The 27,358-nt window shown below is 41.8% G+C and overlaps 2 protein-coding genes across 2 annotated transcripts in view; both read right to left on the bottom strand.

Moving 5' to 3' along the window:
* Positions 1 to 279: 279 nt before the first annotated feature.
* RAB39B (RAB39B, member RAS oncogene family) lies at positions 280 to 16,928 on the bottom strand. The gene is made up of 2 exons (XM_060756228.2): positions 16,163 to 16,928; positions 280 to 1,162 (listed from the first exon to the last, which is right to left on the bottom strand). The coding sequence occupies exons 1-2, from the start codon at positions 16,375 to 16,377 to the stop codon at positions 736 to 738; spliced, it is 642 nt and encodes a 213-aa protein (XP_060612211.1). The 5' UTR covers positions 16,378 to 16,928; the 3' UTR covers positions 280 to 735.
* Positions 16,929 to 24,943: 8,015 nt separating this feature from the next.
* The window catches only part of LOC132762960 (synaptotagmin-like protein 2), a 54,194-nt gene continuing 51,779 nt past the window's right edge, over positions 24,944 to 27,358 (bottom strand). Inside the window, exon 17 of the mRNA XM_060756229.2 lies at positions 24,944 to 26,236. Coding sequence (XP_060612212.2) covers positions 26,091 to 26,236 — 146 coding nt within the window. The 3' untranslated portion in view covers positions 24,944 to 26,090. The remainder of the gene's footprint in view (positions 26,237 to 27,358) is intronic.

Below are 27,358 nucleotides of genomic sequence, written 5' to 3'. Positions count from 1 at the left end.
TAGTTGAGAAACAACCACTGATCCATCAAATTCCTGGTAACAGAAGCCTTCAAAATGGGCTTGACTGATTACGAAAACTGTATTTTATCTGAGCTGCTTTGAGGGAAAAGCAGGATATAAATAAGTAATAGTAAAATCATTATTATTTATTGGGTTATGTTTTGATAACCAATATTTTCCCTTTTCATTGGGTTAAATAGTAAAGACTTAGCTAGCCTAATTCTTTCAGTATTCATGTTTTCCTTTTGGTAGTTAGTAACCATCAAGGTAGCATAAATCGAAGATCAACATGTTATGTTTTAATCTTCCTTAAAATATAATAATAGAAGCTAAGTTTTCACAATCTTAGTATTCCTCCTCTTCTAAATCTGTGTCTTACTCATAGGCTAGTCTGACAATAGTTTCCAAATAAAGCACTCAAGGGAAGATTTACTTAAAACGGTGTGTAAAATCTGGTATTTACTACTCCCCGGGACCTTTGCTGCCTTACTCCGCCCCCTTTCCTACAATATATAGCATGCATCTGGGTTTGTTCCTACAAATGGGGTTTACGGATCCCCCATGGTTTTATTCTTCTGAGGGTAAGAGCACTGGGGATTGGTGCCGGCCCTACTAATACCATCACCACCACCATATACTTGGTATGAATCCCTCCATCATCCCATGTTCGTCTAGGAAGGTACGTTTGGGGTTAGTAAAGTCCAGCCTTACTTCTCTCGGCTTGGGCTCGCGCCATTAGCAGAGGCACCTCCGATCTGACTTCACCACCTCTTCCGAGGAGTGCACTACGTTGGGCACGAAGCCGCTCTTGACCCCTTCCCAGCCCTCCTGGATGGTGATCTCTCCCCGTTTCACCAGCTCGTAAATGTCCCGTGTCAGGTCGGTGAAGGCCTTCTCCACGTTAATGGCGTCCCGGGCGGAGGTCTCTATGTACTTCATGCCATAGGCCAGCGCCAGTTTTTCGGCCTCGTGCCGTGTGACCTGCCGCTGGGTGTCGAGGTCGCACTTGTGGCCCACTAGGACAAAGACGATCTGGTAGGGCTGGACGTGGGCCTTGGTCTCCTCTAGCCACTCGTGGACGTTCTGGAAGGACCGGCGGTTCGTAATGTCAAAGAGGAGCAAACCGCCGACCGAGTTCCTGTAGTACGCGCGGGTGATCGACCTGAAAGACAGTAAAAGACAGCCCCAGAGAGGCAATGATTGTACGAATATTTGGTAGCTATAAGAGGTAAAGTTTTTCCCCTGACATTAAGTCCAGAGTGGCCACAATTATGGAGACAAAGACATCTAAAATTTTTATCAATATGGGTTAAGGAAAATTACTATAAGTGAATATGGAAATGGTACCTAGCACCTGTAGGAATAGCAAATATAAATAAAAACTATTCAAAAAATTGCTGGAGAGGATGCCAAGAAAGAAGGAAAGTTACCTCCAGAAGAATAATTGAAATTTTGGACAGGTGATATGTAAAAGCTGTGGCTTGGGCGGGGGGAGGGAAGCACAGCGGTGAGGGATATATGATATATATAAGCAGAAAAATAACACTACACTATAGTAGATTGTATTGAATATCTACACTATAGTAGATTGTATTGAATAATATGTATCTTCTGTAAAATAAACAATGTATAACAAATGCTTTGAACTATGATAAAATTATATTATATATATATATATAAGTCCAATCGTGTCTGACTCTGGGTGTTGTTGCTCATCTCCATTTCTAAGCCCAAGAGCCGGCGTTGTCCATAGACACTTCCAAGGTCATTTGGCCAGCATGACTGCATGGAGTGCCGTTACCCTCCTGCCAGAGTGGTATCTATTGATCTACTCAAATTTGCATGTTTTTGAACTGTTAGGTTGGCAGAAGCTGGGGCTAACAGTGGGAGCTCATGCCACTCCCCAGATTCGAACCTGCAACCTTTCAGTCTACAAGTTCAGCATCTCAGCGCTTTAGCCCACTGCGCTACTGAGTGCTCCAGCTATAGCTATAGCAGAGTGCAATTTTGATAGTATTATATATGAACTTACAATAGGAAACAGGAGTGAAAATACACTCTGATAAGGTTCAAAAAAAGGGTGACGACTTACTCTTATAATTTTAAGTAATCTTCGAAAAAAGAGTGATGGGGAAAAGGAAGTTTCCTGACTGATAGAAGAGTCCCTAATGCTAACTCATGTCTGTTTGTAAGGCTTTTTGAGATAGAGAAGCCTCATGCTGTTTCCTTCTCAAACAAAAGCACTAAAGACTTTTGGAAAGGAGAGAAAAGTGACCTTCATACAGGCAGGAAGCAACACACTATGAGTTACGTAGATCTAGAACATAGAGGTCGGAAACAAGACAGCAGGACTGCCCCACAGGGTTCCCTCTGTCCCCAATTGCTCTGTATTGAAGCATGGAGGCTTCTTCACTTCCAACAATAATTAACCATTTCAATGAGGAGCATGTTACATGCAGATTGACTTATTGCTGGAGCATGTAACAATCAGTTGGTGAGTGTGTTAAGTGAAAAATGCAAAGCACTAAGCTGATTGGTTGGGCTATGCCCAGAAGCTAGCTGAGCCTGGGAGTTTAAGTTTTCTGTGAAGCTTGCCAAGACGGTATTTTTGCTTCTTGCTGCTCGAAGAAGCTCCTTCACATAGACACCTAAGGACCATTTGAATCTCTCTCTCAAAGGACATTGTGCAACTCAATACAACTATTCTCAAGACTGTATATATGTTTGATTGTAGGTGAACTATAAATCCCAGCAACTACAACTCCCAAATGTCAAGGCGTATTTATTTCCCCAAACTCCACCAGTGTTCACATTTAGGCATATTGAGTATTCACGCCAAGTTTGGTCCAGATCCATCATTGTTTGAGTCCACAGTGCTCTCTGGATGGAGGTGAACTACAACTCCAAAACTCAAGGCCAGTGCCCACCAAACTCTTCCAGTATTTTCTATTGGTCATGGGAGTTCTGTGTGCCAAGTTTGGTTCAATTCCATTGTTGGTGGAGTTCAGAATGCTCTTTGACTGGAGATGAACTATAAATCCCAGCAACTACAACTCCCAAATGTCAAGGTCTATTTCCCCAAAACTCTAACAGTGTTCATATTTAGGCATTGTTTGAGTCCACAGTGCTTTCTGGATGTAGGTAAACTACGACTCCAAAACTCATGACCAATGCCCACCAAATCCTTCCAGTATTTTATGTCAGTCATGGGAATTCTGTGTGCCAAGTTTGCTTCAATTTCTTCACTGGTGGAGTTCAGAATGCTCTTTGATTGTAGGTGAACTATAAATCCCAGCAACTACAACTCCCAAATAACAAAATCAATCCCCCCACAACTCCACCAGTATTCCGATTTTGGTGTATCGGGTATTTGTGCCAAATTTGGTCCAGTGAATGATAATAAATTCTGCATATCAGATATTTACATGATGATTCATAACAGTAGCAAAATTACAGTTATGAAGTAGCAACGAAAATAATGTTATGATTGTGGGGTCACCACAACATGAGGATGTGCATTAAGGGGTTGCGGCATTAGGAAGGTTGAGAAACACAGTCCTAGAAGGGAAAATATCAATCAAATCCGTAGAGGTTCAATCCGCAAAGGATGACCTGTATTCTCTTATGTCCCTTTCACCACCCAACAACATCAGATCTTCCCAATTGCAACCCTTCTGACAGATTGTGCAAAGGTTTTCTGTTGGAAACATCCTGATTTTTATCTGTTAGTTTTGCCCCTCCTTCTCCTGCCGGTAATCTTTCCGCGAACTAGACAGGCTGTTCCAGTGATTTTCTTGGCAACGGCGGTGTGTATAAGCATCTTATGCAGGGAACCCGTGTCAAGCAAAATTATCCTCCTTCTTACTGCAGTCAGGACTCTCAAGCGGGCCAAGAGAAACCCAACTTGACCTGCCCCTAAACTGTCCTTTCAACCGTGCTACAACAACTCTGTATCTGAAATATAGAATCTGATGGGAGGTAGGAAAATAGCTGGATGCATCGCCATTGAACCCCTCATCCTCCAACAGCATGGAAATGGCTTTAAAGGAATTCCAGCCTATAATTCCTTGCATTTTTAAAAATTCAGGTTGGGAATACCATTGCTTTTGTAGCCAAGAAAGTCAGATATGTTGAGCTTGGAGAAGACACAGAGGTGATTTAACCACCATCTCTATATATCTAAATAAGTGGAGCCAGCTCCAGAGACTAGACCGTGAACCAATGGACTCAAATGACAAGAAAAGAGATTCCACATTAATTTTGTTACAATAAGAGCCTTTCGATAGTGGAATAGATTGCCTTGCATATGTGTGTTTGCCCTCCACCTTCGAAGGTCTTAAAACAAAGATAGAACTCCAATATGCCAAGGATAATGTAGTCTATGCTCATTCATAAGACCTACAAGCCACTCAAAACACCTTTGCAGAAGCATACGAGAAGCTTGGCCTCTCATTGAACATCGAGAAAACCAATATGCCAATGACAATCTAATATATGCTTATTCATAAGAAGACCTACAAGCTACTCTAAACACTTTCGCAGAAGCATATGAGAAGCTCGGCCTCTCATTGAACTTCGAGAAAACCAATATGCCAATGACAATCTAATCTATGCTTATTCATAAGAAGACCTACAAGCTACTCTAAACACTTTCGCAGAAGCATATGAGAAGCTCGGCCTCTCATTGAACTTCGAGAAAACCAATATGCCAATGACAATCTAATCTATGCTTATTCATAAGAAAACCTACAAGCTACTCTAAACACCTTTGCAGAAGCATACGAGAAGCTCGGCCTCTCACTGAACATCAAGAAAACCAAAGTGCCAATGACAATCTAATCTATGCACATTCAGAAGAAGACCTAGAAACCAATCTAAACACCTCTGCAGAAGCATACGAGAAGCTTTGCCTCTCATTGAACATCGGGAAAAACCACAGTGCTCATCCAGCAGTCACCAGCCAATTCCTCTCCAATGCCACAAATACAGCTTAATGGTATAACATTCAAAAATGTGGACTATTTCTGCTATCTTGACAGCCACCTCGCCACAAAAGTCAACACTGACACTGAAATGCAACACCACCTGAGCTTTGCGAGTACAGCATTTTCCTGAATGAAGCAGAGAGTGTTTGAGGACCAGGACATCCCTAGAGATACCAAGATGCTTGTTTATAAAGCTATTGTCCTCCAACCCTGCTATACGCCTGTGAAACGTGGACTGTCTATAGACATCACACTCAACTCCTAGAACGATTCCATTAGCACTGCCTCTGAAAAATCCTGCAAATCTCTTGGGAAGACAGGCAGACAAATGTCAATGTGCTGCAAGAAGCAAAGACCACCAGCATTGAAGCGATGCTCCTGCGCCATCAACTCTGCTGGACTGATCATGTTCTCCAAATGCCCAATCACCGCCTCCCAAAGCAGTTATTATACTCCCAACTCAAGAATGGAAAATGGAACGTTGGTGGACAGGAAAAGAGATTTAAAGATGGGCTTAAAGCTAATCTTAAAAACTGTGGCATAGACACAGAAAACTGGGAAGCCCAGGCCCTTGAGTGCTCCAACTGGAGGTCAGCTGTGACCAGCAGTGCTGTGGAATTTGATTCTACAGTACTCTCTGGAAGTAGGTGAACTACAACTCCAAAACGTAAGGTCAGTGCCCACCAAACCCTTCCAGTATTTTCTATTGGTCACGGGAGTTCTGCGTGCCAAGGTTTTTTCAATTCCATTATTGGTGGAGCTCAGAATGTGCTTTGATTGGAGGTGAACTATAAATCCTAGCAACTACAACTCCCAAATATCAAGGTTTATTTCCCCCAAACTCGACCATTGTTCACATTTGGGCATATTGAGGATTCGTGCCAAGTTAGGTCCATATCTATCATTGTTTGAGTCCACAGTGCTCTCTGAATGTGGGTGAACTACAACTCCAAAACGCAAGGTCAATGCCCACTAAACCCTTCCAGTTCTTTCTGTCGGTCACGATAGTACTGTGTGCCAAGTGGGTTCAATTCCATTGTTGGTGGAGTTCAGAATGCTCTTTGATTGACGGTGAACTATAAATCCCAGGAACTACAACTCCCAAATGTCAAGGTCTATTTTCCCCAAACTCCAACAGTGTTCTCTGGATGTAGGTGTACTACAACTCCAAAACGCAAGGTCAATGCCCACCAAACCCTTCCAGTGTTTTCTGTCGGTCACGATAGTTCTGTGTGCCAAGTGGGTTCAATTCCATCGTTGGTGGAGTTCAGTATGTTCTTTGATTGTAGGTTAACTATTAATCCCAGCAACTACAACTCCCAAATGACAAAATCAACCTCCTCTCCCAACCCAACCAGTATTCAAATTTGGGTGTATGGGATATTTGCACCAAATTTCGTCCAGTGAATGAAAATACATCCTGCATTTCAGATATTTACATTACAATTCATAACAGTAGCAAAATTACAAATATAATGTTATGGTTGGGGGTCACCACAACATGAGGAACTGTATGAAGGGGTCGCGGCATTAGGAAGGTTGAGAAACACTGGTTGAGTGAGTCTCTTTGCTTTCCATTTTTTTTTGTTGCGTGAACAAAATGGTTCCTTTCTGATCACATTTGGACTTAAAACACCCATAAAGCCCATGTAGCTGAGTCAATGGGGAAGGATTATGGGAGCTGTAGTCGGCAAATCACACGGAAAGCAGCTGCCTACTCGGAAGCCTGAATTTCAACTTTGAAAAGCGCAAACCAGAGCAGAGAGCAATGGATGTGAAAAATGGGGCATAAAAGATTAAATGTGAAGGACGGCCAGTGGAGCACAAAGCATGAAACTATTGAACTACAGCGAGGATGATCTCAATTTAAGCCTTCATTCAGCCACAAAAATCTCCTAGTCTAACTCATTTTACGGGACGTTTGTGTGACTAAAATTATATGCATTTTGTCTAAAAACTCTTGGAAGCAGCAGCAAAGATTTTAAAAAATACAATAAATAAAATGTTTTTTTTTTTTATGACTTCAAATCATTTCTGAGTCTTTGGGTTGCTGTGGGTTTTCCAGGCCATGTTCCAGTAGCATTCTCTCCTGATGTTTCCCCCACATCTATGGCAGGCATCCTCAGAGGTTGTGAGTTCTGTTGGAAACTAGCCAAGTGGGGTTTCTATATCTGTGGAATAATGTCCAGGGTGGGAGAAAGAACTCTTGTCTGTTGGAGGCAAGTGTGAATATAATATAGTAGATTGTATATACATATAATAGTTATAATATTATAATGTAATACAATATAATACTAGTAATAATAATACCATATTATAATTATATATTTGCATTGCATGTAAGATTACTAATAACATTACAATATAATGGTATAGTGCAATATAGTAATATATAATACTGATATTGTACTATGCTAATAATATAATATATTGCATGAAAATATAGTAAGCTGCTCTGAGTCCCCTTCGGGGTGAGAAGGGCGACATATAAATTTATTTATTTATTTGTAAGTAAATAAATAAAAATAATGTTGCCATTGGCCACCTTGATTAGCATTGAATGGCCTTGCAGCTTCAAAGCCTGACTGATTGCTTCCTGGGGGAATCCTTTGTTGGGAGGTGTTAGCTGGCCCTGATTGATTCATGTGTGGAATTCCCCTTCATACATCAAGGGAACCACTGACCGTATAGGGAAGCTGATGAAGAAACACAACCTACAAATTATCTACAGGCCCACCAAGAAAATCCAACAAATGCTAAATTCAGCAAAGGCCAAGGGGAATCCTTTGTTGGGAGGTATCAGCTGGCCCTGATTGAGTTCAGCAAAGGCCAAGGGGAATCCTTTGTTGGGAGGTATCAGCTGACCCTGATTGAGTTCAGCAAAGGCCAAGGGGAATCCTTTGTTGGGAGGTATCAGCTGGCCCTGATTGATTCATGTGTGGAATTCTCCTTCATACATCAAGGGAACCACTGACCGTATAGGGAAGCTGATGAAGAATCACAACCTACAAACTATCTACAGACCCACCAAGAAAATCCAACAAATGCTAAATTCAGCAAAGGACAAGGGGGAATCCTTTGTTGGGAGGTATTACCTGGCCCTGATTGATTCATGCCTGGAATTCCCCTTCATACATCAAGGGAAGCACTGACCGCATAGGGAAGCTGATGAAGAAACACAACCTTCAAACTATCTTCAGACCTACTACGAAAATCCAACAAATGCTACGTTCAGCAAAGGACTAGGGAAATCCTTTGTTTAGCTGGCCCTGATTGATTCATGTGTGGAATTCCTCTTCATACATCAAGGGAACCACTGACCACATAGGGAAGCTGATGAAGAAACATAACCTACAAACTATCTTCAGACCCACAACGAAAATCCAACAAATGCTATGTTCAGCAAAGGACAAGGGCAATCCTTTGTTGGGAGGTGTTAGCTGGCCCTGACTGATTCTTGTCTAGAATTCCCAATTTTGGTGTGTTGCTCTTTATTTACTGTCCTGATTATTATTTGATATGCTGATTATTTGATATGCTTTCATATGTTGATTATTACAGCATATTATCCGAGAATACAGAAATGCTGGACGACTCCAACAACCACCATGTCAGAGAAGCCACTGAAATCCATAAGCATGTTGACAATTTCAACAGAAAGAAGGAAACCGCGAAAAGGAACAATATCAGGCTTCCAATATTAAAAAACTCTAAAATCAGGATAGTAAATAAAGAGCAACACTAAAAAATGGGAGAATTCCCAAGAATCAATCAGGGCCAGCTAACACCTCCCAACAAAGGATTCCCCAAGGAAAGAAGCAGCCGGGCTTTGAAGCTGCAAGGCCATTCAATGCTAATCAAGGTGGCCAATGGCAACATTCACACTTGCCTCAAACAGACAAGAATTATTTCGCCCACATGTATTATTATTATTATTATTTCACATGTATATAAACCCCACTTGCCTAGTTTCCAACACTCACAACCTCTGAGGATGCCTGCCATAGATGTGGGCGAAACGTCAGGAGAGAATGCTTCTGGAACATGGCCATACAGCCTGGAAAACTCACAGCAACCTAAGTTCTATACCTTCATCTATAAATAAAAAATGGAGACTGGATACATGATAAGTTGGAGAGGCACCTAAAAGTGAGATTTTTGGAAGACAATGAAAGCCAGGATAATCCAGAACGTCATTTCCTATTTATGAGTATGCTTCAAAGGGTTGGATTCGTGAAGACAATGGAAGCAAATCCACTCATCGGAAACGTGATCGTGGAGGAGATAGATCTTTGGATCTTGAGAGTTGCTCAATAGAGAGATAAGCGAGTTGGAGAGTAAATCAAGCCTAAACCTGAACTGAGAACAACTCCATTCAATCTCTTGTCCTTTGGACCTGTCATGGGATGCCGTGACTCATTGGGAAAAAGGAGAATGCGAAGGAAAGTGGAGGAGGGCAGGAAAAGAGAGAGATTACATTGGAGATTGATTGATTGATTCCATCAAGGAGTTTGCAGAACAAATAGGCAAGGCTATTGATGCCCACAGGTCATGGAAGTTAGTCATTTATAGGGTTGCCATCCATGGAACTGACATAACCAGAGATGGCTTTAATTGATGTTTCCCCAAAGGCCAAGCTTTGTTCTTTAGGGGAGGAAACTTCACTTATAGCAATGTTTCTCAACCTGGGGGTTGGGACCCCTGGAGAAGTTGCAAGGGGGTGTCGGAGGGTTGCAAAGAGGTGTCGGAAGGGTTACAAGGGGGTGTCGGAAGGGTTGCAAGGGGGTGTCGGAGGGGTTGCAAGGGGGTGTCGGAGGAGTTGCAAGGGGGTGTCAGAGGGGTTGCAAGGGGGTGTCGGAAGGGTGTCAAGTGGGTGTCAGAAGGGTTGCAAGGGGGTGTCAAAGGGGTTGCAAGGGGGTGTCGGAGGCGTTGCAAGGGGGTGTCGGAGGGGTTGCAAGGCGGTGTCGGTGAGGTTGCAAGGGGGTGTCATAAGGGTTGCAAGGGTGTGTCAGAGGGGTTGCAAAGAGGTGTCGGAGGGGTTGTAAGAGGCTGTTGGAAGGGTTGCAAGGGGCTATCGGAAGGGTTGCAAGGAGGTGTCGGAGGGGTTGCAAGAGGGTGTCAGGGGGGTTGCAAGGGGTTGTCTGAAGGGTTGCAAGGCGATGTCTGAAGGGTTGCAAGGGGCTGTCGGAGGGGTTGCAAGGGGCTGTTGGAAGGGTTGCAAGGGGGTGTCGGAGGGGTTGCCAATGACCATCAGAAAACATAATCTCTTCTGTTGATCATGGGGGTTCTGTGTGGGAAGTTTGGCCCAATTCTATCATTGGTGGGGTTTGATTGTAGGTGAACTATAAATCCAAGCAACTACAACTCCCAAATATCATGGTCTATTTTCCCCTAACTCTACCAGTGTTCACATCTGGGCATATTGAGTATTTGTGCCAAATTTGGTCCAGATCTATCATTATTTGAGTCCACGGTGCTCCCTGCATGTAGGGGAACTACAACTTCTAAACTCAAGGCCAATGCCCACCAAACCGTTCCAGTATTTTCTGTTAGTCATGGGAGTTCTGTGTGCCAAGTTTGGTTCAATTCCATCATTGGTAGAGTTCAGAATGAACTTTGATTGTAGGTGAACTATAAATCGCAGCCACCACAACTCTCAAATGCCAGGGTCTATTTCCTCCAAACTCCACCAGTGTTCATACCTCAGCATATTGAATATTTGTGCCAAGTTTAGAATCATAGAATCATAGACTCAAAGAGTTGGAAGAGACCTCATGGGCCATCCAGTCCAACCCCCTGCCAAGAAGCAGGAATATTGCATTCAAATCACCCCTGACAGATGGCCATTCCATTGTTGCTGGCATTTGGAATGCCCTTTGATTGTAGGTGAACTATACACCCCAGCAACTACAACTCCCAAATGACAAAATCAATCGTCCTGCAACAAAACCAGTATTCAAATTTGGGCATATTGGGTCTTTGTTCCAAATGTAGCAAAATTACAGTTATGAAGTAGCAACGAAAATAATTTTATGGTTGGGAGTCAACACAACATGAGGAACTGTATTAAGGGGTTGTGGCATTAGGAAGGTTGAGAAACATTTATTTATAGCAACGAAATCATATCAATCTTGACAACAAAGAGAAGCTGCCCCAAGATTTGGAGCTGAAGGAGCTCTTGGCTCTCCAGATGCCAACACGTAGACGTCCAAGTGAATATGGCTAAGGCTGGAAAATGGCAGCGAGAGCAATGAATGCATCTTGAGATACCACCACCACTACTACTACTGCTGGTACTTAAGTAAGTAAGTATTACTACTACTACTAATTGGGAGATCTCCTTGTAGGCCCATGTCACCTGAGATTCCCCTCATTCCTTTCTACTCTCCATAACTCCCCTTCCCATTGTACTTCCAGTCCAGCAATGACAAAACATGGTCCTCCCCCAAAATACACCACACCTTGTACCCCACCGTCGAGAAAAGATTGAGAGGTTATTGGGGAAGATGATGGTGAAAGGGGTGGGAGAGAATGTGGGACCAAAGGAGGAGGAGAGATCCTGAGGGACAGCTGTCTCCTTTAGGAGAGGAAAGAGGGAAATAATAGTAGTGATAATAAGAAGAGGAGGAGGAGGAGGAGGAAGAGGAAGAGATGATGGTGGTTGGTGCTCTTCTCCATTTCTAAGTCAAAGAGCCAGCATTGTCCATAGATACCCCCAAGGTCATGTGGCCAGCATGACTGCATGGAGCACTGTTACCTTCCCGCTGGAGCGGTACCTATTGATCTACTCACATTTGCATGTTTTCGAACTGCTCAATTGGCAGAAACTGAGCATAACAGCGGGAGCTCACTCCACTCTCCAGATTTGAACCGCTGACCTTTCTGTCAGCAAGTTCAGCAGCTCAGCAGTTTAACCCGCTGTGCCACCGGTGGCTCTGGTGGCGCAGCCGGGAAAGATAGATGAAGAAGACACTGTGAGGAATATAATCATCTTTAGGAAAGGATAAAAATTAATAATAATATGGGGAGGTGGGCAAGAGTATCCTTTAGGAGAGGAAAGAGGTACATAATAATAATAATAATAATAATAATAATAATAATAATAATAATGATTTTGTGATACGAAAGAGGAGAGGAAAGAGGGACATAATAATAATAATAATAATAATAATAATAATAATAATGATGATGATTTTGTGATATGAAATCCAGCATATAGATCTTGTTTGCTGTGACATATTGTGCTTTTGTGTCAATAATAATAATAATAATAATAATAATAATACACTTGAGAAGTATCTGACGTGTGATCAAATACAACAACCAGCAGAGTGTCTGCTGTGGACTCATCTTGTTATGTTTCAAATAATAATAATAATAATAATAATAATAATAATAATAATAATAATATGGTAGTCGTGATGATGATTATGATTTCTTTAGGAAAGAAAAGCAGGATACCAAAATATTATTATAACTTATTAGTTGGGGAGGAAGGGGCAAAGGGCCTTTTCAGACAGGCCCTATATTCCAGGATCTGATCACAGGTTTTCTGTTTATCCCAGATTATCTGGCAGTGGGAACTCATATAATCCAGTTTAAAGCAAAAAGCCTGGGATGAAATCCTGGGATATAGGACCTGTCTGGAAGGGCCATCGGTCTCCTTCAGGAGAGGAAAGAGGGATATACTACTACTACTACTACTACTACTAATGAGTTCAGAGCCTCCTTTAGGAAAGAAAAGCAGAATACAAATAATTATTATAACTATTATTAGATGAGGAGGTGGGGGAAGAGCCTCCTTCAGGAGAGGAAGAGAGACACAACAACAACAACAACAACAACAACAACAGGCCAGAGCCTCCTTTAGGAAAGAAATGCAGAATACAAAAAATATTACTAATATTATTATTAGATGAGTCTACTTCAGAAGAAGAAAGAGGGCAATAATAATAACAACAATAATAATAATGTTATCATGGTGATGATGATGGGCTGTGAGGTCAGAGCCTCATTTAGGAAAGAAAAGCAGGATACAAGAACATTACTATTATTATTAGGTGGGAGAAGGTTACCCTTTAGGAGAGGAAAGAGGAACATAGTAGTAGTAGTAGTAGTAATGGTAAATAGTAATATTAATATGAAATCCGGGCTCGATCTCGACCAGGCAGGAGAAGAAAGAGGGTCATAGTAATAATAATAATAATAATAATAATAATAATAATAATAATAATAAGAAGAAGAAGAAGAAGAAGAAGAAGAAAACACATCACACAGTCCTAGACACTTGGGAAGTGTTTGACTTGTGATTTTGTGATACAAAATCCAGCATATAGATCTCAATTGCTGTGACATACTGTGTTTTTGTGTCAGTAAAATAATAATAATAATAATAATAATAATAATAATAATAATATAGGTAGTCAGAACCTCATTTAGAAAAGAAAGGCTGGATACAAACATTTATTATTATTACCATTATTAAATGGGTATTAGTATTGTTAGATGGGGAGGTGGGCAAAGAGTCTCCTTAGGAGAGGAATGAGGGACATAATAATAATAATAATAATAATAATAATAATAATACAGGAAGTCAGAACCTCCTCTAGGAAAGAAAGGCAGGATACAAACATTTATTATTATCACTATTATTAGATGGGTATTAGTATTGTTAGATGGGTATTAGTATTTTAAGATGGGGAGGTGGGCAAAGAGTCTCCTTAGGAGGGGAATGAGGAAAATAATAATAATAACAATAACATAGGAAGTCAGAACCTCCTCTAGGAAAGAGAAACAGGATACAAACCTTTATTATTATTACTATTCTTAGATGTATATTAGTATTATTAGATGGGGAGGTGGGCAAAGAGTCTCCTTAGGAGAGGAAAGAGGGGCATTGTAATATAATAATAATAATAATAATAATAATAATAATAATAATATAGGAAGTCAGAACCTCCTTTAGGAAAGAAAAACAGGATACAAACATATTATTTGCTTTACTATTAATTTTATTAGATGGGTATTAGTATTATTAGATGAGGAGGTGGGCAAAGAGTCTCCTTAGGAGAGGAAGGAGGGACATAATAATAATAATAATAATAATAATAATAATAATAATAATAATAATAATATAGGAAGTCAGAACCTCCTTTAGAAAAGAAAGGCAGGATACAAATATATTATTCTTTTTACTGTCACTTTTATTAGATGGGTATTAGTATTATTAGATGGGGAGGTGGGCAAAAGGTCTCCTTAGGAGAGGAAAGAGGGACATTGTAATAATAATAATAATAATAATAATAATAATTTGAAAATACATCACACAGTCCTAGGTGCTTGGGAAGTGTTTGACTTGTGATTTTGTGATACAAAATCCAGCATAGAGATCTCATTTGCTGTGACATACTGTGTTTTTGTGTCAGTAAAATAATAATAGTAATATAGGAAGTCAGAACCTCCTTTAGGAAAGAAAGGCAGGATACAAACATGTATTATTATTACTATTATTAGATGGGTGTTAGTATTATTAGATGGGGAGGTGGGCAAAGAGTCTCTTTAGGAGAGGAAGGAGGGAAATAATAATAATAATAATAATAATAATAATAATAATAATATAGGAAGTCAGAACCTTTTTTAGGAAAGAAAGGCAGGATACAAACATGTATTATTATCAGTATTATTAGATGGGTATTAGTATTGTATGATGGGGAGGTGGGCAAAGAGTCTTCTTAGGAGAGGAAGGAGGGAAATATAATAATAATAATAATAATAATAATAATAATAATAATAATACAAACAATTCTTATTATTACCATTATTAGATGGGGGGTGAGGAAGTGGGATACAAAGGAGGAGGAGGAGGGGAGAAGGGGGAGAGAAAGGATGGTTTCCTTTAGGAAAGGAAAGAGGATACAAATGGGATACTCAGGAGGAAAGAGAAGAAGGGTAGAATGTATAAGAGGAGGAAGAAGAGGAAGAAGGGGAAGGCAAAGAGGATACAAATGGGATACTTAGGAGGAAAGAGAAGAAGGATAGAATGTATAAGAGGAGGAAGAAGAGGAAGAAGGGGAAGGCAAAGAGGATACAAATGGGATACTTAGGAGGAAAGAGAAGAAGGATAGAATGTATAAGAGGAGGAAGAAGAGGAAGAAGGGGAAGGCAAAGAGGATACAAATGGGATACTCAGGAGGAAAGAGAAGAAGGATAGAATGTATAAGAGGAGGAAGAAGAGGAAGAAGGGGAAGGCAAAGAGGATACAAATGGGATACTTAGGAGGAAAGAGAAGAAGGATAGAATGTATAAGAGGAGGAAGAAGAGGAAGAAGGGGAAGGCAAAGAGGATACAAATGGGATACTTAGGAGGAAAGAGAAGAAGGATAGAATGTATAAGAGGAGGAAGAAGAGGAAGAAGGGGAAGGCAAAGAGGATACAAATGGGATACTCAGGAGGAAAGGGAAGAAGGATAGAATGTATAAGAGGAGGAAGAAGAGGAAGAAGGGGAAGGCAAAGAGGATACAAATGGGATACTCAGGAGGAAAGGGAAGAAGGATAGAATGTATCAGAGGAGGAAGAAGAGGAAGAAGGGGAAGGCAAAGAGGATACAAATGGGATACTCAGGAGGAAAGGGAAGAAGGATAGAATGTATCAGAGGAGGAAGAAGAGGAAGAAGGGGAAGGCAAAGAGGATACAAATGGGATACTCAGGAGGAAAGGGAAGAAGGATAGAATGTATAAGAGGAGGAAGAAGAGGAAGAAGGGGAAGGCAAAGAGGATACAAATGGGATACTCAGGAGGAAAGGGAAGAAGGATAGAATGTATCAGAGGAGGAAGAAGAGGAAGAAGGGGAAGGCAAAGAGGATACAAATGGGATACTCAGGAGGAAAGGGAATAAGGATAGAATGTATCAGAGGAGGAAGAAGAGGAAGAAGGGGAAGGCAAAGAGGATACAAATGGGATACTCAGGAGGAAAGGGAAGAAGGATAGAATGTATCAGAGGAGGAAGAAGGGGAAGGAAAAGGGATACAAATGGGATACTCAGGAGGAAAGGGCAGAGGGATAGAATGTATCAGAGGGGGAAGAAGGGGAAGGCAGGTTCCTGGCCCTTCCCCAAGGCATGTGGGGCCCTTCCTTCCCCTTGTGTCCCCCCTTCCTGGCCCTCCATTCTCCGGTTGCTCACCGGAACCTCTCTTGCCCGGCGGTGTCCCAGATCTGGAGCTTGATCCTCTTCCCGGGCTCGATCTCGACGAGGCGGGAGAAGAAGTCCACGCCGACGGTGGGGTCGGAGACCTGGGCGAAGCGGCCCTCGGTGAAGCGGCGGATGAGGCAGGACTTGCCCACCGTGGAGTCGCCGATGACGATGAGGCGGAACTGGTACAGCCAGATGGCCTCCATGCCTGCCTGCCTGCCTGCCTCCCCCGGGAAAGGAAGGACAGAGGAAGCGATGGATGAGAGACGGAGACACAGAGACAGAGGCTAATCCTCCTCCTCCTCCTCCTCCTCCTCCTCTTTCTCAATGGCGCTGCCTCCTCTCTGTCTCTCTTTCTCCCCTTCCAATGGGTCTCCTCCGGAGGAGAAGGTCACAGGAAGGCTTCAAGGCCTCCTCCCCTCTCCCAAAGTCTGGGCGGTGATGCCATCCTTGAAGGCCATGGCTAGGAAGCTCAGGAAGAGGAGGAGGAGGGAGAAAGGAGGCTGCCTGGCCCTTTAAGAGCGCCTCCCCGCAATGCTGGGGGGCACCCCGGCCGGGCCTGACCAGCCTCTCCCCCTCCGCGGAGACCCCACTCCCATTCTCTCCCTGCTCCCCAAGAAAGGAAGGGCTTCCAAGGCAGGGCTGGCCAAGGATGCTCCGCCGGAGGGATGCAGGAGGAGGAGGAGGAAGGAGGCGGACTCAGCCCCAGCCCCAAAGGCACTGACTCATCCTGGGCCAAAGAGGAGGAGAGGGAGGAGGAGGAGCCGCACTCCCCCGAAGAGAAGCGCAGGAGGATCCTCCGAGGGAGGGAGGGAGGGAAAGAGGGAAAGAGGCACCTCCTGAAAGAGGCGCAGGCAGAAAAGGAAGGGAGGAAATAGGAGGAAGGAAATAGGGGAAAGGGGGAGGGAGGGAGGAAGGAAGGAAATGAGAGAAAAGGGGGAGGGCGGGTATAAAGGTAAGTCGGAAAAAGAAGAAGGAGAAAGAGAGAAGGGAAAAGGGAAGGAAGGAAAGAAGGAAGGAAAAATAAAGGAAGGAAGGAAGGAAAAAAGGTGGGAAGGAAAAAGGGAAGAAAGTCAGGAAGGAAAAATGAAGGAAGGAAGGAAGGAAAAAGGAAGGAAGGAAATGGGGGAAATGGGGAGAGAGGGAGGGAAGGAGGAAGGAAATGAGAGAAAAGGGGGAGGGAGGGAATAAAGGTAAGTCAGAAAATGAAGAAGAGAAGGAGAAAGAGAAGGGAAAAGGGAAGGAAGGAAGGAAGGAAAGAAGGAAGGAAGGAAGGGAAAAATAAAGGAGGGAGGGAAGGAAGGAAGGAAAAAAGGTGGGAAGGAAGGAAAAATAAATGAAGGAAGGAAGCATGGAAGGAAAAAAGGAGGGAAGGAAGGCAGGAAGGAAAAATAAAGGAAGGAAGGAAAAGGAAAGAAGGAAGGAAGGAAATGGGGGAAATGGGGAGAGAGGGAGGGAAGGGGGAAGGAGGAAGGAAATGAGAGAAAAGGGGAAGGGAGGGAATAAAGGTAAGTTGAAAAAAGAAGAAGAGAAGGAGAAAGAGAGAAGGGAAAAGGGAAGGAAGGAAAGAAGGAAGGAAAAATAAAAGAAGGAAGGAAGGAAAAAAAGGTGGGGAGGAAGGAAAGAAAAAAGGAGGGAAGGAAAGAAGACAGGTGGGAATTAAGAAAGGAAAAAATTAAGGATGGAAGGAAGGATGGGCAGGAGGAAGGAAGGAAATGAGGGGAAAAGGGGAAGGGAGGGAATAAAAGTAAATCACAAGAAGAGAAGAAGAAAGGGAAAAGGGATGGAAGGAAAAATAAAGGAGGAAAGGAAGGAAAAAATTAAGGAGGGTAGGAAGGAAGGAAAAATTAAGGAGGGAAGGAAGGAAGGAAGGAAGGAAAAAAGGTGGGGAGGAAGGAAATAACAGGAGGGAAGAAAAGAAGACAGGTGGGAATTAAGAAAGGAAAAAATTAAGGAATGAAGGAAGGACGGGAAGGAGGAAGGAAATGAGGAGGAAAGGGGAAGGGAGGGAATAAAAGTAAGTCAGAAGAAGAGAAGGAGAAAGGGAGAAAGGAAAAGGGGAGGAAGGAAAAAATAAGGAGGGTAGGAAGGAAAAATAAAGGAGGGAAGGAAGCATGGAAGGAAGGAAAAATAAAGGAATGAAGGAAGGAAACAAATAAAGGAGGGAAGGAAGGAAAAATAAAGGAGGGAGGGAAGGAAGGAAAGAAATAAAATAAAGGAGGGAATGAAGGAAGGAAGAGAGGAAGGAAACAAATAAAGAGGGGAAGGAAGGGAAAATAAAGGATGGAAGGAAGGAAAGAAAGAAAAAATAAAGGAGGGAAGGAAGGAAATGAGGGAAAATGGAAGAGAGGGAGGGAATAAAGCAAAGTCAGGAAAAGAAGAAGAGAAGGAGGAGAGAAAGGAAGGAAAAATAAAGGAGGGAAGGAAGGAAATGAGAGGAAAGAGGCGAGAGAGGAAGGAATAAACAATAAAGAGGAGGGAAGAAGGAAATGAGGGGAAAGGGGAGGAAAGGAAAAAAATAATGAGCAGTTGGAAAGAAGGAGGGAAGGAAGAAAATAGGTGAGGGAGGAAGAGAGGAAGAGAAGGAAGGAGAAAAACAAAAGTGGGATGGAAGGAAAGGAAAAGAGAAAAAGTTGAAGGAAGGAATAAATGAAAGAGGAAGGAAGGAAAATAAAAGAAAGTTGAGGGAAGAAAGAGAAAGGGGAAGTTATTATTATTATTATTATTATTATTATTATTATCTTTATTTATTTACCTTTCTCCCCATGGAGACTCAAGGTGGCTAACAATCCCACACTTAGTCAAGTCTAAAACACATGATACAAAAGTTTAAAAAAACAATTAAATAGTAACAGTGTGGTCAAAACAGATTAAAGTACAATACATACACTTAAAATAGGATTTGAAACTCACAAGTTGAAGGAAGAGCTGGAGGGAGGAAAGAAAGGAAATGACAATTGAGGGAAGAGAAGAAGCGCAGGAAATAAAGAAAGACTATCAAGTTGAGAGCAGGGAGGCAGGAGGGAGTAGCAGTTGTGTGGGCAAACCTACTCCAAATGTATATATTTTTTCCTTATTATTATTATTATTATTATTATTATTATTATTATGTAGGGTGTATAGTAGCAGAGTGAAACTTTCCAAGGGAGCAACGTGTCCTTCTAATCCCAAACCTAATCACCATTGGCCTAAATCCTATTGTTAATTCCAACTGGAGAAGATTCATTGAGTAAACAAGATTTGCTTACGCATTGACTCACCTTTCCCCAGTTGCCCCAGCGGGTCTCTGTTGGATTGGACAAACCTGAAGAATGGAGGGCTGTGTGACAGTTTTCATCCACGATTTCAGGACTGAGTCTAGCCGACCTCAGACAGGAATTAGAAATACAAGGATTAAGAAGTGATGGTTAGACCTCATCACATTATCCCATTATGGCTTTTGCTATCTAAGGCACTCTTGAGGCTTATCACTCACCTCTTCCTGGCTGTGGAGGAAAAGTTTGGGAAGTCGGGACAAAGCAGACCAAGGTCCTCTTGCTGTTCCACAGGTTTAGAAGCCTGGAATTTGAGGCTGGCCCTTTGGTTTTCATTTCATCTGCTAGATTTCAGCAAGAAGGGTCTGCAGGAAGCATGGCCTCAATGGGCCACCCCAAAGGTTGCAATGTGGGCATAAGGCGGCACTGGGAAGAAGGAACCTGTCTCGAACTGAAGAGCTGTGCAAATGCAAATGCACACTCTGAGTTGCACCAACCAAGAACATAAAATCCTTTCTTCCATTTTACTTGCTCTAATATCGACTGGATCCCAGCTCTTGTCTTCAATGAGAGATCCGAGACAATGTGTCCTTATTGCTAATGAGAGATCCAAGATAATGTACTTTTATCTCCAATGAAAAATCCAAGACAACGTGTTCTTATCTCCAATGAGAGAGCCGAGATAATGGGCCCTTGTCTCCAAATTAGAGATCTGAGATAATGTACTCTTATCTTCAGTGAGATCCAAGATCATGTATTCTTATATCCAATGAGAGATTTAAGGTAGTGCTCTTATCTCCAGTTAGAGAACTGAGATAATATACTCTTATGGCCAGTTAGAGATCCAAGATCATGTACTCTTGTCTCCAATGAGAGATCCAAGATAATGTGCTCTTATATCTAATGAGGGATCCAAAATCACGTACTCTTGTCTCCAATGAGAAATCCAAGATAATGTGCTCTTCTCTCCAATGAGATATCCAAGATAATGTGCTCTTATCTCCAAGAGAGATCCAAGCTCATGTGCTCTTATCTCCAATGAGAGAGCCGAGATAATGGGCCCTTGTCTCCAAATTAGAGATCTGAGATAATGTACTCTTATCTTCAATGAGATCCAAGACTATTATCTTGGATCTCTTATTGAAGATAAGAGCCCGTTATCTTAGATCTCTCATTGGAGATATCTAAGATAACAGGCTCTTATCTTCAATAAGAGAGCCAAGATAATGTGCTCCTATCTCCAAGAGAGATCCAAGATAATGTGCTCTTATCTCCAATGAGAGATCCAAGATCGTGTGCTCTTATCTCCAATGAGACCCAAGAAAATGTACTCTTAACTCCAATGAGATATCCAAGATAATGTGCTCTTATCTCCAATGAGAGATCTGAAATAATGAGTTTTTGTCTCCAATGAGAGATAATGTTCTCATATCCGTCCAATGAAAGAACAGAGGTAAGAACTCTTATATCTGATTAAAGATTAGAGATGATAGCTCTTATCTCCAAATCTACTCCATAAAATTTTTATGTATATTTAATATTTCTATGCTTAATTCTATTTTAATGCTTGTATGGTGTTTTAGTTTTTAAATAATATATTGTATTGCTTTTCTTGTTAGACACTGTGTCTGGGAATAATAATAATAATAATAATAATAATAATAATTTCTTTTGTTTGATAAGAACTTAAGACTTAAGAACAGGGACTGCAGGAATGCAACCCTTTATGAGCATGGAGCCTGGAAATAATGCTATAGGATGCACGGCACGGAGGAATCTTTGACGGAAACCATTTCGCATCCCTATTCTATTTTGCTAAGTATGTAACCAAAGCTAAATACATGTACTTATAATAACCCTATATTGGTTATTTAAGGTTGGTTTATAGTTTAGCTGTGATTGTGCCTGATGCCAATGGGAATGATGGTTTTCCTGAGCCTGAGCCTTCAAGTCCTGGCCTTGCTGAAAGGCCTGAGGTTTCAAGTTTTGAAAATGAACAGAGTGCTTCTCCTGTAGATTCTGAAGGTCATATTCATGAAAGGGGCCCACAACAGACTTTCTCTGAGGAACTGTCTTCTGAGGATAAATTGTCAGGTGCTGAAGTTAATGAGATAGAAGCTAGAAGGCAAGACTTTTGTAAACTAAGAGAGAGTTCCCAAGCTCGTCGAAGGTCAGCCCATTCATTTGAAAAGAGAGAAAAGAGATCCTTATTTGGTTGTAAAGGTAAATGGAATGTTTTCCTTTCGCTTCATGAGATAGGAAAAGCTTTATATGAGACAGGGAAATGATTTTAGATCCGCCTGGGCAGCACTGGAGTTTCATGAACATCTTGTTTCAAAGTGGATTTCTGGTTTCATGTTTCAGGGTGAGCTCCTGGCATTTAGCCCAGCTTCTGCCTACCTAGCAGTTTTGAAAACAGCAATATGAGTAGATAAATAGGTACCACTTAAGCAGGGAGGTATTTAAGGCACCCATAAGGAAATGCCAGAAAAATGCTGACTATTCAATCAAGGAGGAAGTTTATGAACAAAACTCTTCAGCAAGAAAAGTAGGGTGACAGCACCCCACTCCTCCGAGGTCAGAACCAAGCACAGCCTCCAAGATGCCGAAAATGGGAAAGCATATATATATATATATATATATATATATATATATATATATCTACCTATGTATGGTTGTCTGTCTTGTTCAGTGTACAATGGCACTGAATATTTGCCGTATATGTGTTCTATGATCCACTCTGAGTTCCCTTCAGGGTGAGAAGGGCGGCATATAAACACTGTAAATAATTAATAAATAAATAATTGCTCTCCTGTTCACTTCAACTTCTATTGCTCCCCTTCCTCTGCTATTTTCCTCTGAATTTGGGAAAAACTTGAAAACACTTGATGCTAATGAGACAAATAACCATCAAGAAGCACAAACATAATCTTTGGCTTTATGTAAGTTCAATTTCAAGACATTTTTGCACAGACTCCAGGGAGGTTACAACAATAAGAAATGGTTCTGTTTGTTTGGTTTGAGATTTCGGAAATCAATAACCCACTGAGTGATCTTAGGCGTGTCACACTCACTCAGCCTAAAAGGCCTTAGTAAAACTAATTTGAATATTAATTTATTTATTTACTATATTTGTATACTGCCCCTCTCAGACTTCCGGTGACTCGAGGCGGTTTACAAGGCAAAATTCAATGCCACCAAAACCACAATTATAATATAATACACCTTGTTATTGCTAGAAGTCAGCATTGACTTGAAGGCACAGAGCAATGACCCTGCCCTATAGAAACCATTAAAAAGAAATTCTACAACATTCCTGGAGTGGACTGGTCCATGAGGTCACGAAGAGTCAGAAATGACTGAATGAATAAACAACAACACAATATTCCTTACAGTAATGTATTAATTCCTTACAACAGATACACCCTCAAAACTGGGAATCCCTTTATAGGGCAGACTTCTATAAGAAATAAGCCTAGAATGGAATCATCAATGCTTTAATGGCACAAAATAATCCAGGCACTGATATTACGGCACAATTAATAATTATTGTTGCAATTACAGGCCTCTCCTATTTGACAGATTAGGGGCCTGGGCATTGTCAAAAACTGAAAATGGTTGGAAAATCCGGTATTTTCTAAGCTTACAAAGGCAAGACTGAACACTAGATGACTCTGAATCAAGAAAGCCGTATGTGGCCAAAAGAGCGGACCGAGGATTGAAAGTGCGGCTCATGGCTGTAATTTAGATCTGCTGAAAACTCAAGGTAGCAGAAAGAAAGGCAATTGAAGCGTGTATTTCTATTCCACCTTTGCAGATACAAATCTTTGTAAGGTGGCTTATACATGGACTCACAAACGATGTTTCTTTTCATGTCTTGTCATGTAGAGATGACTTCCACACGTGGATCTTAAGACATAACAGCTATAATATATAGAATCTGTATTAGACCTTTACATAGTGATCAGCGGTGGCTCCCATATTGGTGGAGCAATGATGGCAACCTTATGGACAGTCGCTTGAGAATAAGATTCAGGCTTCCTTCTGACTATAGTGGGTTCAAACAAAAGACCTTCAGCCTGCTAATTAGAAGTGCTAATAACTATGTCAAGTAACTGTTACCTTCTAAGCTACTACTAGTGTAAGAAGTAGGAACACTAACAAAGTATAAGTAAGGAGTATCCAAACTCTGCTTCATCCGTTTCTTTATTGGCTTCCTCTTCATACTAGGGACGTTAATTAAAGATTTCCCCTGACCCACTTCTATTTATTACAGACCACTGAAGTTGCACATGATATAAGTTTCTATAGGTTACGTGCCAATTTACAATTCAGAACTGATAACGGTCTTGATTGTACAGGTGTTGAAGTGGTGTGAGGTTTGATAATGGGCCCAGTGGAATACAGAACAGCCCTCAAATTCCTATACTTGAAGGGCCGCACATCAAAGGAGACCTTCGATGAGATGAAAGAGGCTTATGGTGAGGATTCCCCATCATATGATGGAGTCGAGAACTGGCATTGTCAATTCAAATGTGGTCAGACTTTGGTGGAAACAACTTCAATTCCTAGACGACCCCACTCTGATGAACACACCATCCAGCAAGTGGAGGTCGCCATTTTGGAAAATCGCTGTCTAAACATTCACCACCTAGCCCAAAATGCAATGAAACTTGGCACAGTTATTAGTCCTTCTCTACATAGATGTAACCTACACAGACTTCTCCCATCTTAGTGTGGGATCCATGGAAAAAATCATCCAAGACCATCTTCACATGCATAAGGTATCCACTCGCTGGGTCCCCCTGGCTTCTCACATCTTTTCCAGAAGCAGGAACAAGTTGGATGCTCTCAAGCGCTATTGACAATGATGTGCCATAGAAACCAGGAGGACTTTCCCAACAGACTGATCACACAGGATGAAAGCAGGATCCATTATGATGATCCTGAGACTAAAGTCCAGTTGATGCAATTGAAGCATCATGACTCGCCGCCTCCAAAGAAGGCAAGTGCCAACTCTTGGCAGGCAAGGTCATGCTCACAGTATTTTGGGACCAGCATAGAGTAGTAGTGATGGATTTCCTAGCAAAGGGGACCATGATCACTGGAGCATACAATGCTTCACTGCTGCGGAAATTGCGGGAGGCCATCAAAACCAAGAGACAATGTGGCATGCTCACCAAAAGTGTCTACCTTCTGCAAGACAATACACTAGTTCACAACTCACATGTTGCCCAAATGGAGGAAGCATGCTCCTGTGGCTTTGAAATTCTACCACATCCCACTTATTCATCTGACCTCGCACCATCAGACTTCCATCTCTTTCCAATAATGAAGTTATTTTTGAAAGGTAAGCATTTTTCTGGTGATGAGACTCTACTTTCTGAAGTCACAACATGGCCTTTGGAGCACCCTGGTGACTTCTACAAGCGAGGTATTTACAGTTGCTTAAAAAGATGGGAGAAGTGTGTGTCCCTAGATGGCACCTATGGAGAGAAGGACTAATAACTATGCCAAGTTTCATTGTTCATAGACGACAGGAAGTGGGTCAGGGGAAGTCTTTAATGAGCGTCCCTTGTACATTAGTCAGAAACAGAGGGAAATTTGAAAGCTCCATGGTTGCCTCATTCATTGCCCAGAGTAAATAGGGAGAATCTCTTATTTAACCCTAATGCCATTATTTCACCTCTTAAATAAACAGTCCAGGACCTATGCATCATTGTGCTTCCCACTTTTGCTACATCGACAGCTACAGAATTGTGTATATAATATAAGTGACATTATCCTGAGTATGATTCCCCTGATTAAAAACGTATTCAGTTAAGAAGAGCGAAAGACATCCTTCTTCACATTTGAGGACAGTTTGGGATAAATACAGTGTCTTCAAGAGGAGAGATGAGCTGTGCATCCTTTCCATTGGGGAGACTGCCCCATATTCGTAATGGCAGAGCTGGCTTTTGCTAGAGTGGATTTAATTCAACATTTTTTGCAAGCATCTCAGCAACCAGCAGAAACTTCCATTGGTGATATAATGGTAAGGCTGCAAACGGCTTTTGGCTATTTCTTGGAAGAGCAACATCCCGGGGAGATGGATTGCTTCTTTGGTTCACCATACTACAACTTCTCCTTATATAACCCAGTTAGTGTTTCATTTCCATCATTTGCTCCCAATCTCCAGTGTCCTCTTCTTGCTTTAGAGTTCAGTTTTATGATACTGTCATCCCTACAAGCAGAGACCAAAACTTCATCTCTTTAAAATATTTACATTTTTTCCTCTCTGCCTTCTGGGTCCATTTTTGGAAAAATCAACTACTAAAAGGCACATTAATGGTACAACAATAAACAACAGTTCTTTCAACCTGTGAGCTAAGATGGCATCAGGACAAGGTATCTCCAGAATGCGTACCATGATGCCAAAATCCCTGGATGCTCAAGTCTTTGCAAAATATATATAATATGGCAAATTTGACATTTGCTTTTTGGAATTCTTCAAAAATGTTTTTAAGGCGTGGATGGTTGAATCCATGAGTATGGAGAGACGACTGTCCTTTTTGCGTTTCTCCAAAGCATGTCATAAACACCACCCAAAGGGTTGGATGTCTACCAGCATTTCCCAATGTCTTCCATTCACGTTCAGTTTCTTAGACGGGCGACACTCGTTCATTTCATTTCAGCTTCTTCCTTCCTGCCAAGGAGCGCAGAGGCAGCGACCCCTCAATCCACTCGTTGGCCGTCGACATCATTTCCTGCCAGAAGGCCACTTCTTCCTGCGTGGAGTCCATCCAGTCGACTGCAATTCCGTAACTGGAGCCTTGGAGACAGGAAGGAAGGAAGAATATTCAGAAATGTCCAGACTAGACAAGACATTGGGTGCATCTGCACTGTAGTGGATGCAGTATGATACTGGATTAATTGCCAATACTCAATACTATGGCATCTTTACTGATTTTGAAATGATCATATTTCTCCCAAACCCACCTCTTAAGTCTGTTGGAAACAGCAACCATCCATGCAGGCATGTAGCCGGGGGGTGGGGGGGTTGAGGGGCTTCAGCCCCCCCTTCCGAAATTCTCATAGTGGTTCGTGAAAAGGCCTTACTGTGCATTATTTAAACGGTTATGTTTATTCATATCATTATCTGATCACCATACTCAATATATCCCACATGCATGGGGGTATTGGGGTAACGATACAAAAGGTTTGCTAGGGTAGACCCTCTTTCTCTCAGACTGCCCCCCCCCCCCGAATTGAAATCCTGGCTATGGGCCTGCTTCCATGTCTTCACTATTTGTTTATTTATTTACAGTATTTATATTCTACCCTTCTCACCCCACAGGAGCCGCAGGGCGGATTACAATGTACATATACATGGCAAACATTCAATGCCACAGACACACAACATATATAGACAGACACACAGAGGCTATTTAACATTCCAGCTTTTGATGAGGGTATTCTGGCCACCGGGGGAGCTGTCGCTTCACTGCCCATTTGTGACACTGATGAAGTACTTTCTCATTCTTTGCATGCTTGCTGGAGATTTTTATGGCATTGTAAATTAGTTAAATTAGCCTCTCCACATACGCAGTATCTAAATTTCCTACTTGACAGATGCAACTGTCTTTTGGGCTGCAAAGGTCAAAAGCAAGCTACACAAATTGGTCGGAAGCTCACTCCGACCCAGGCTGGCTTCGAACTCATGACCATTCGGTCAGTAGTGATCTTAATGCAGCTGATTCCCAGCCAGCTGTGCCACAGTCCTGGTACATTTATATATATTTGCTGACCTGTATTGTATGCATACTGTATATTGATTTGCCAGTTTGACTGACCATTTTGGTGTGGGAGGGTCTACAGACATGTGATTGCACTGAGCATGTTCAGACTCAAGACTCCATTTTGTTATCAGTATGCTTTTGGACTTTAATGTTAG

The sequence above is a fragment of the Anolis sagrei genome, chromosome 10, assembly GCF_037176765.1.
Source record: "Anolis sagrei isolate rAnoSag1 chromosome 10, rAnoSag1.mat, whole genome shotgun sequence".
NCBI lineage: Eukaryota > Metazoa > Chordata > Lepidosauria > Squamata > Dactyloidae > Anolis > Anolis sagrei.
The sequence above is the reverse complement of the archived record's forward strand: the minus strand, read 5'-3'. Positions and strand labels throughout refer to the sequence as shown.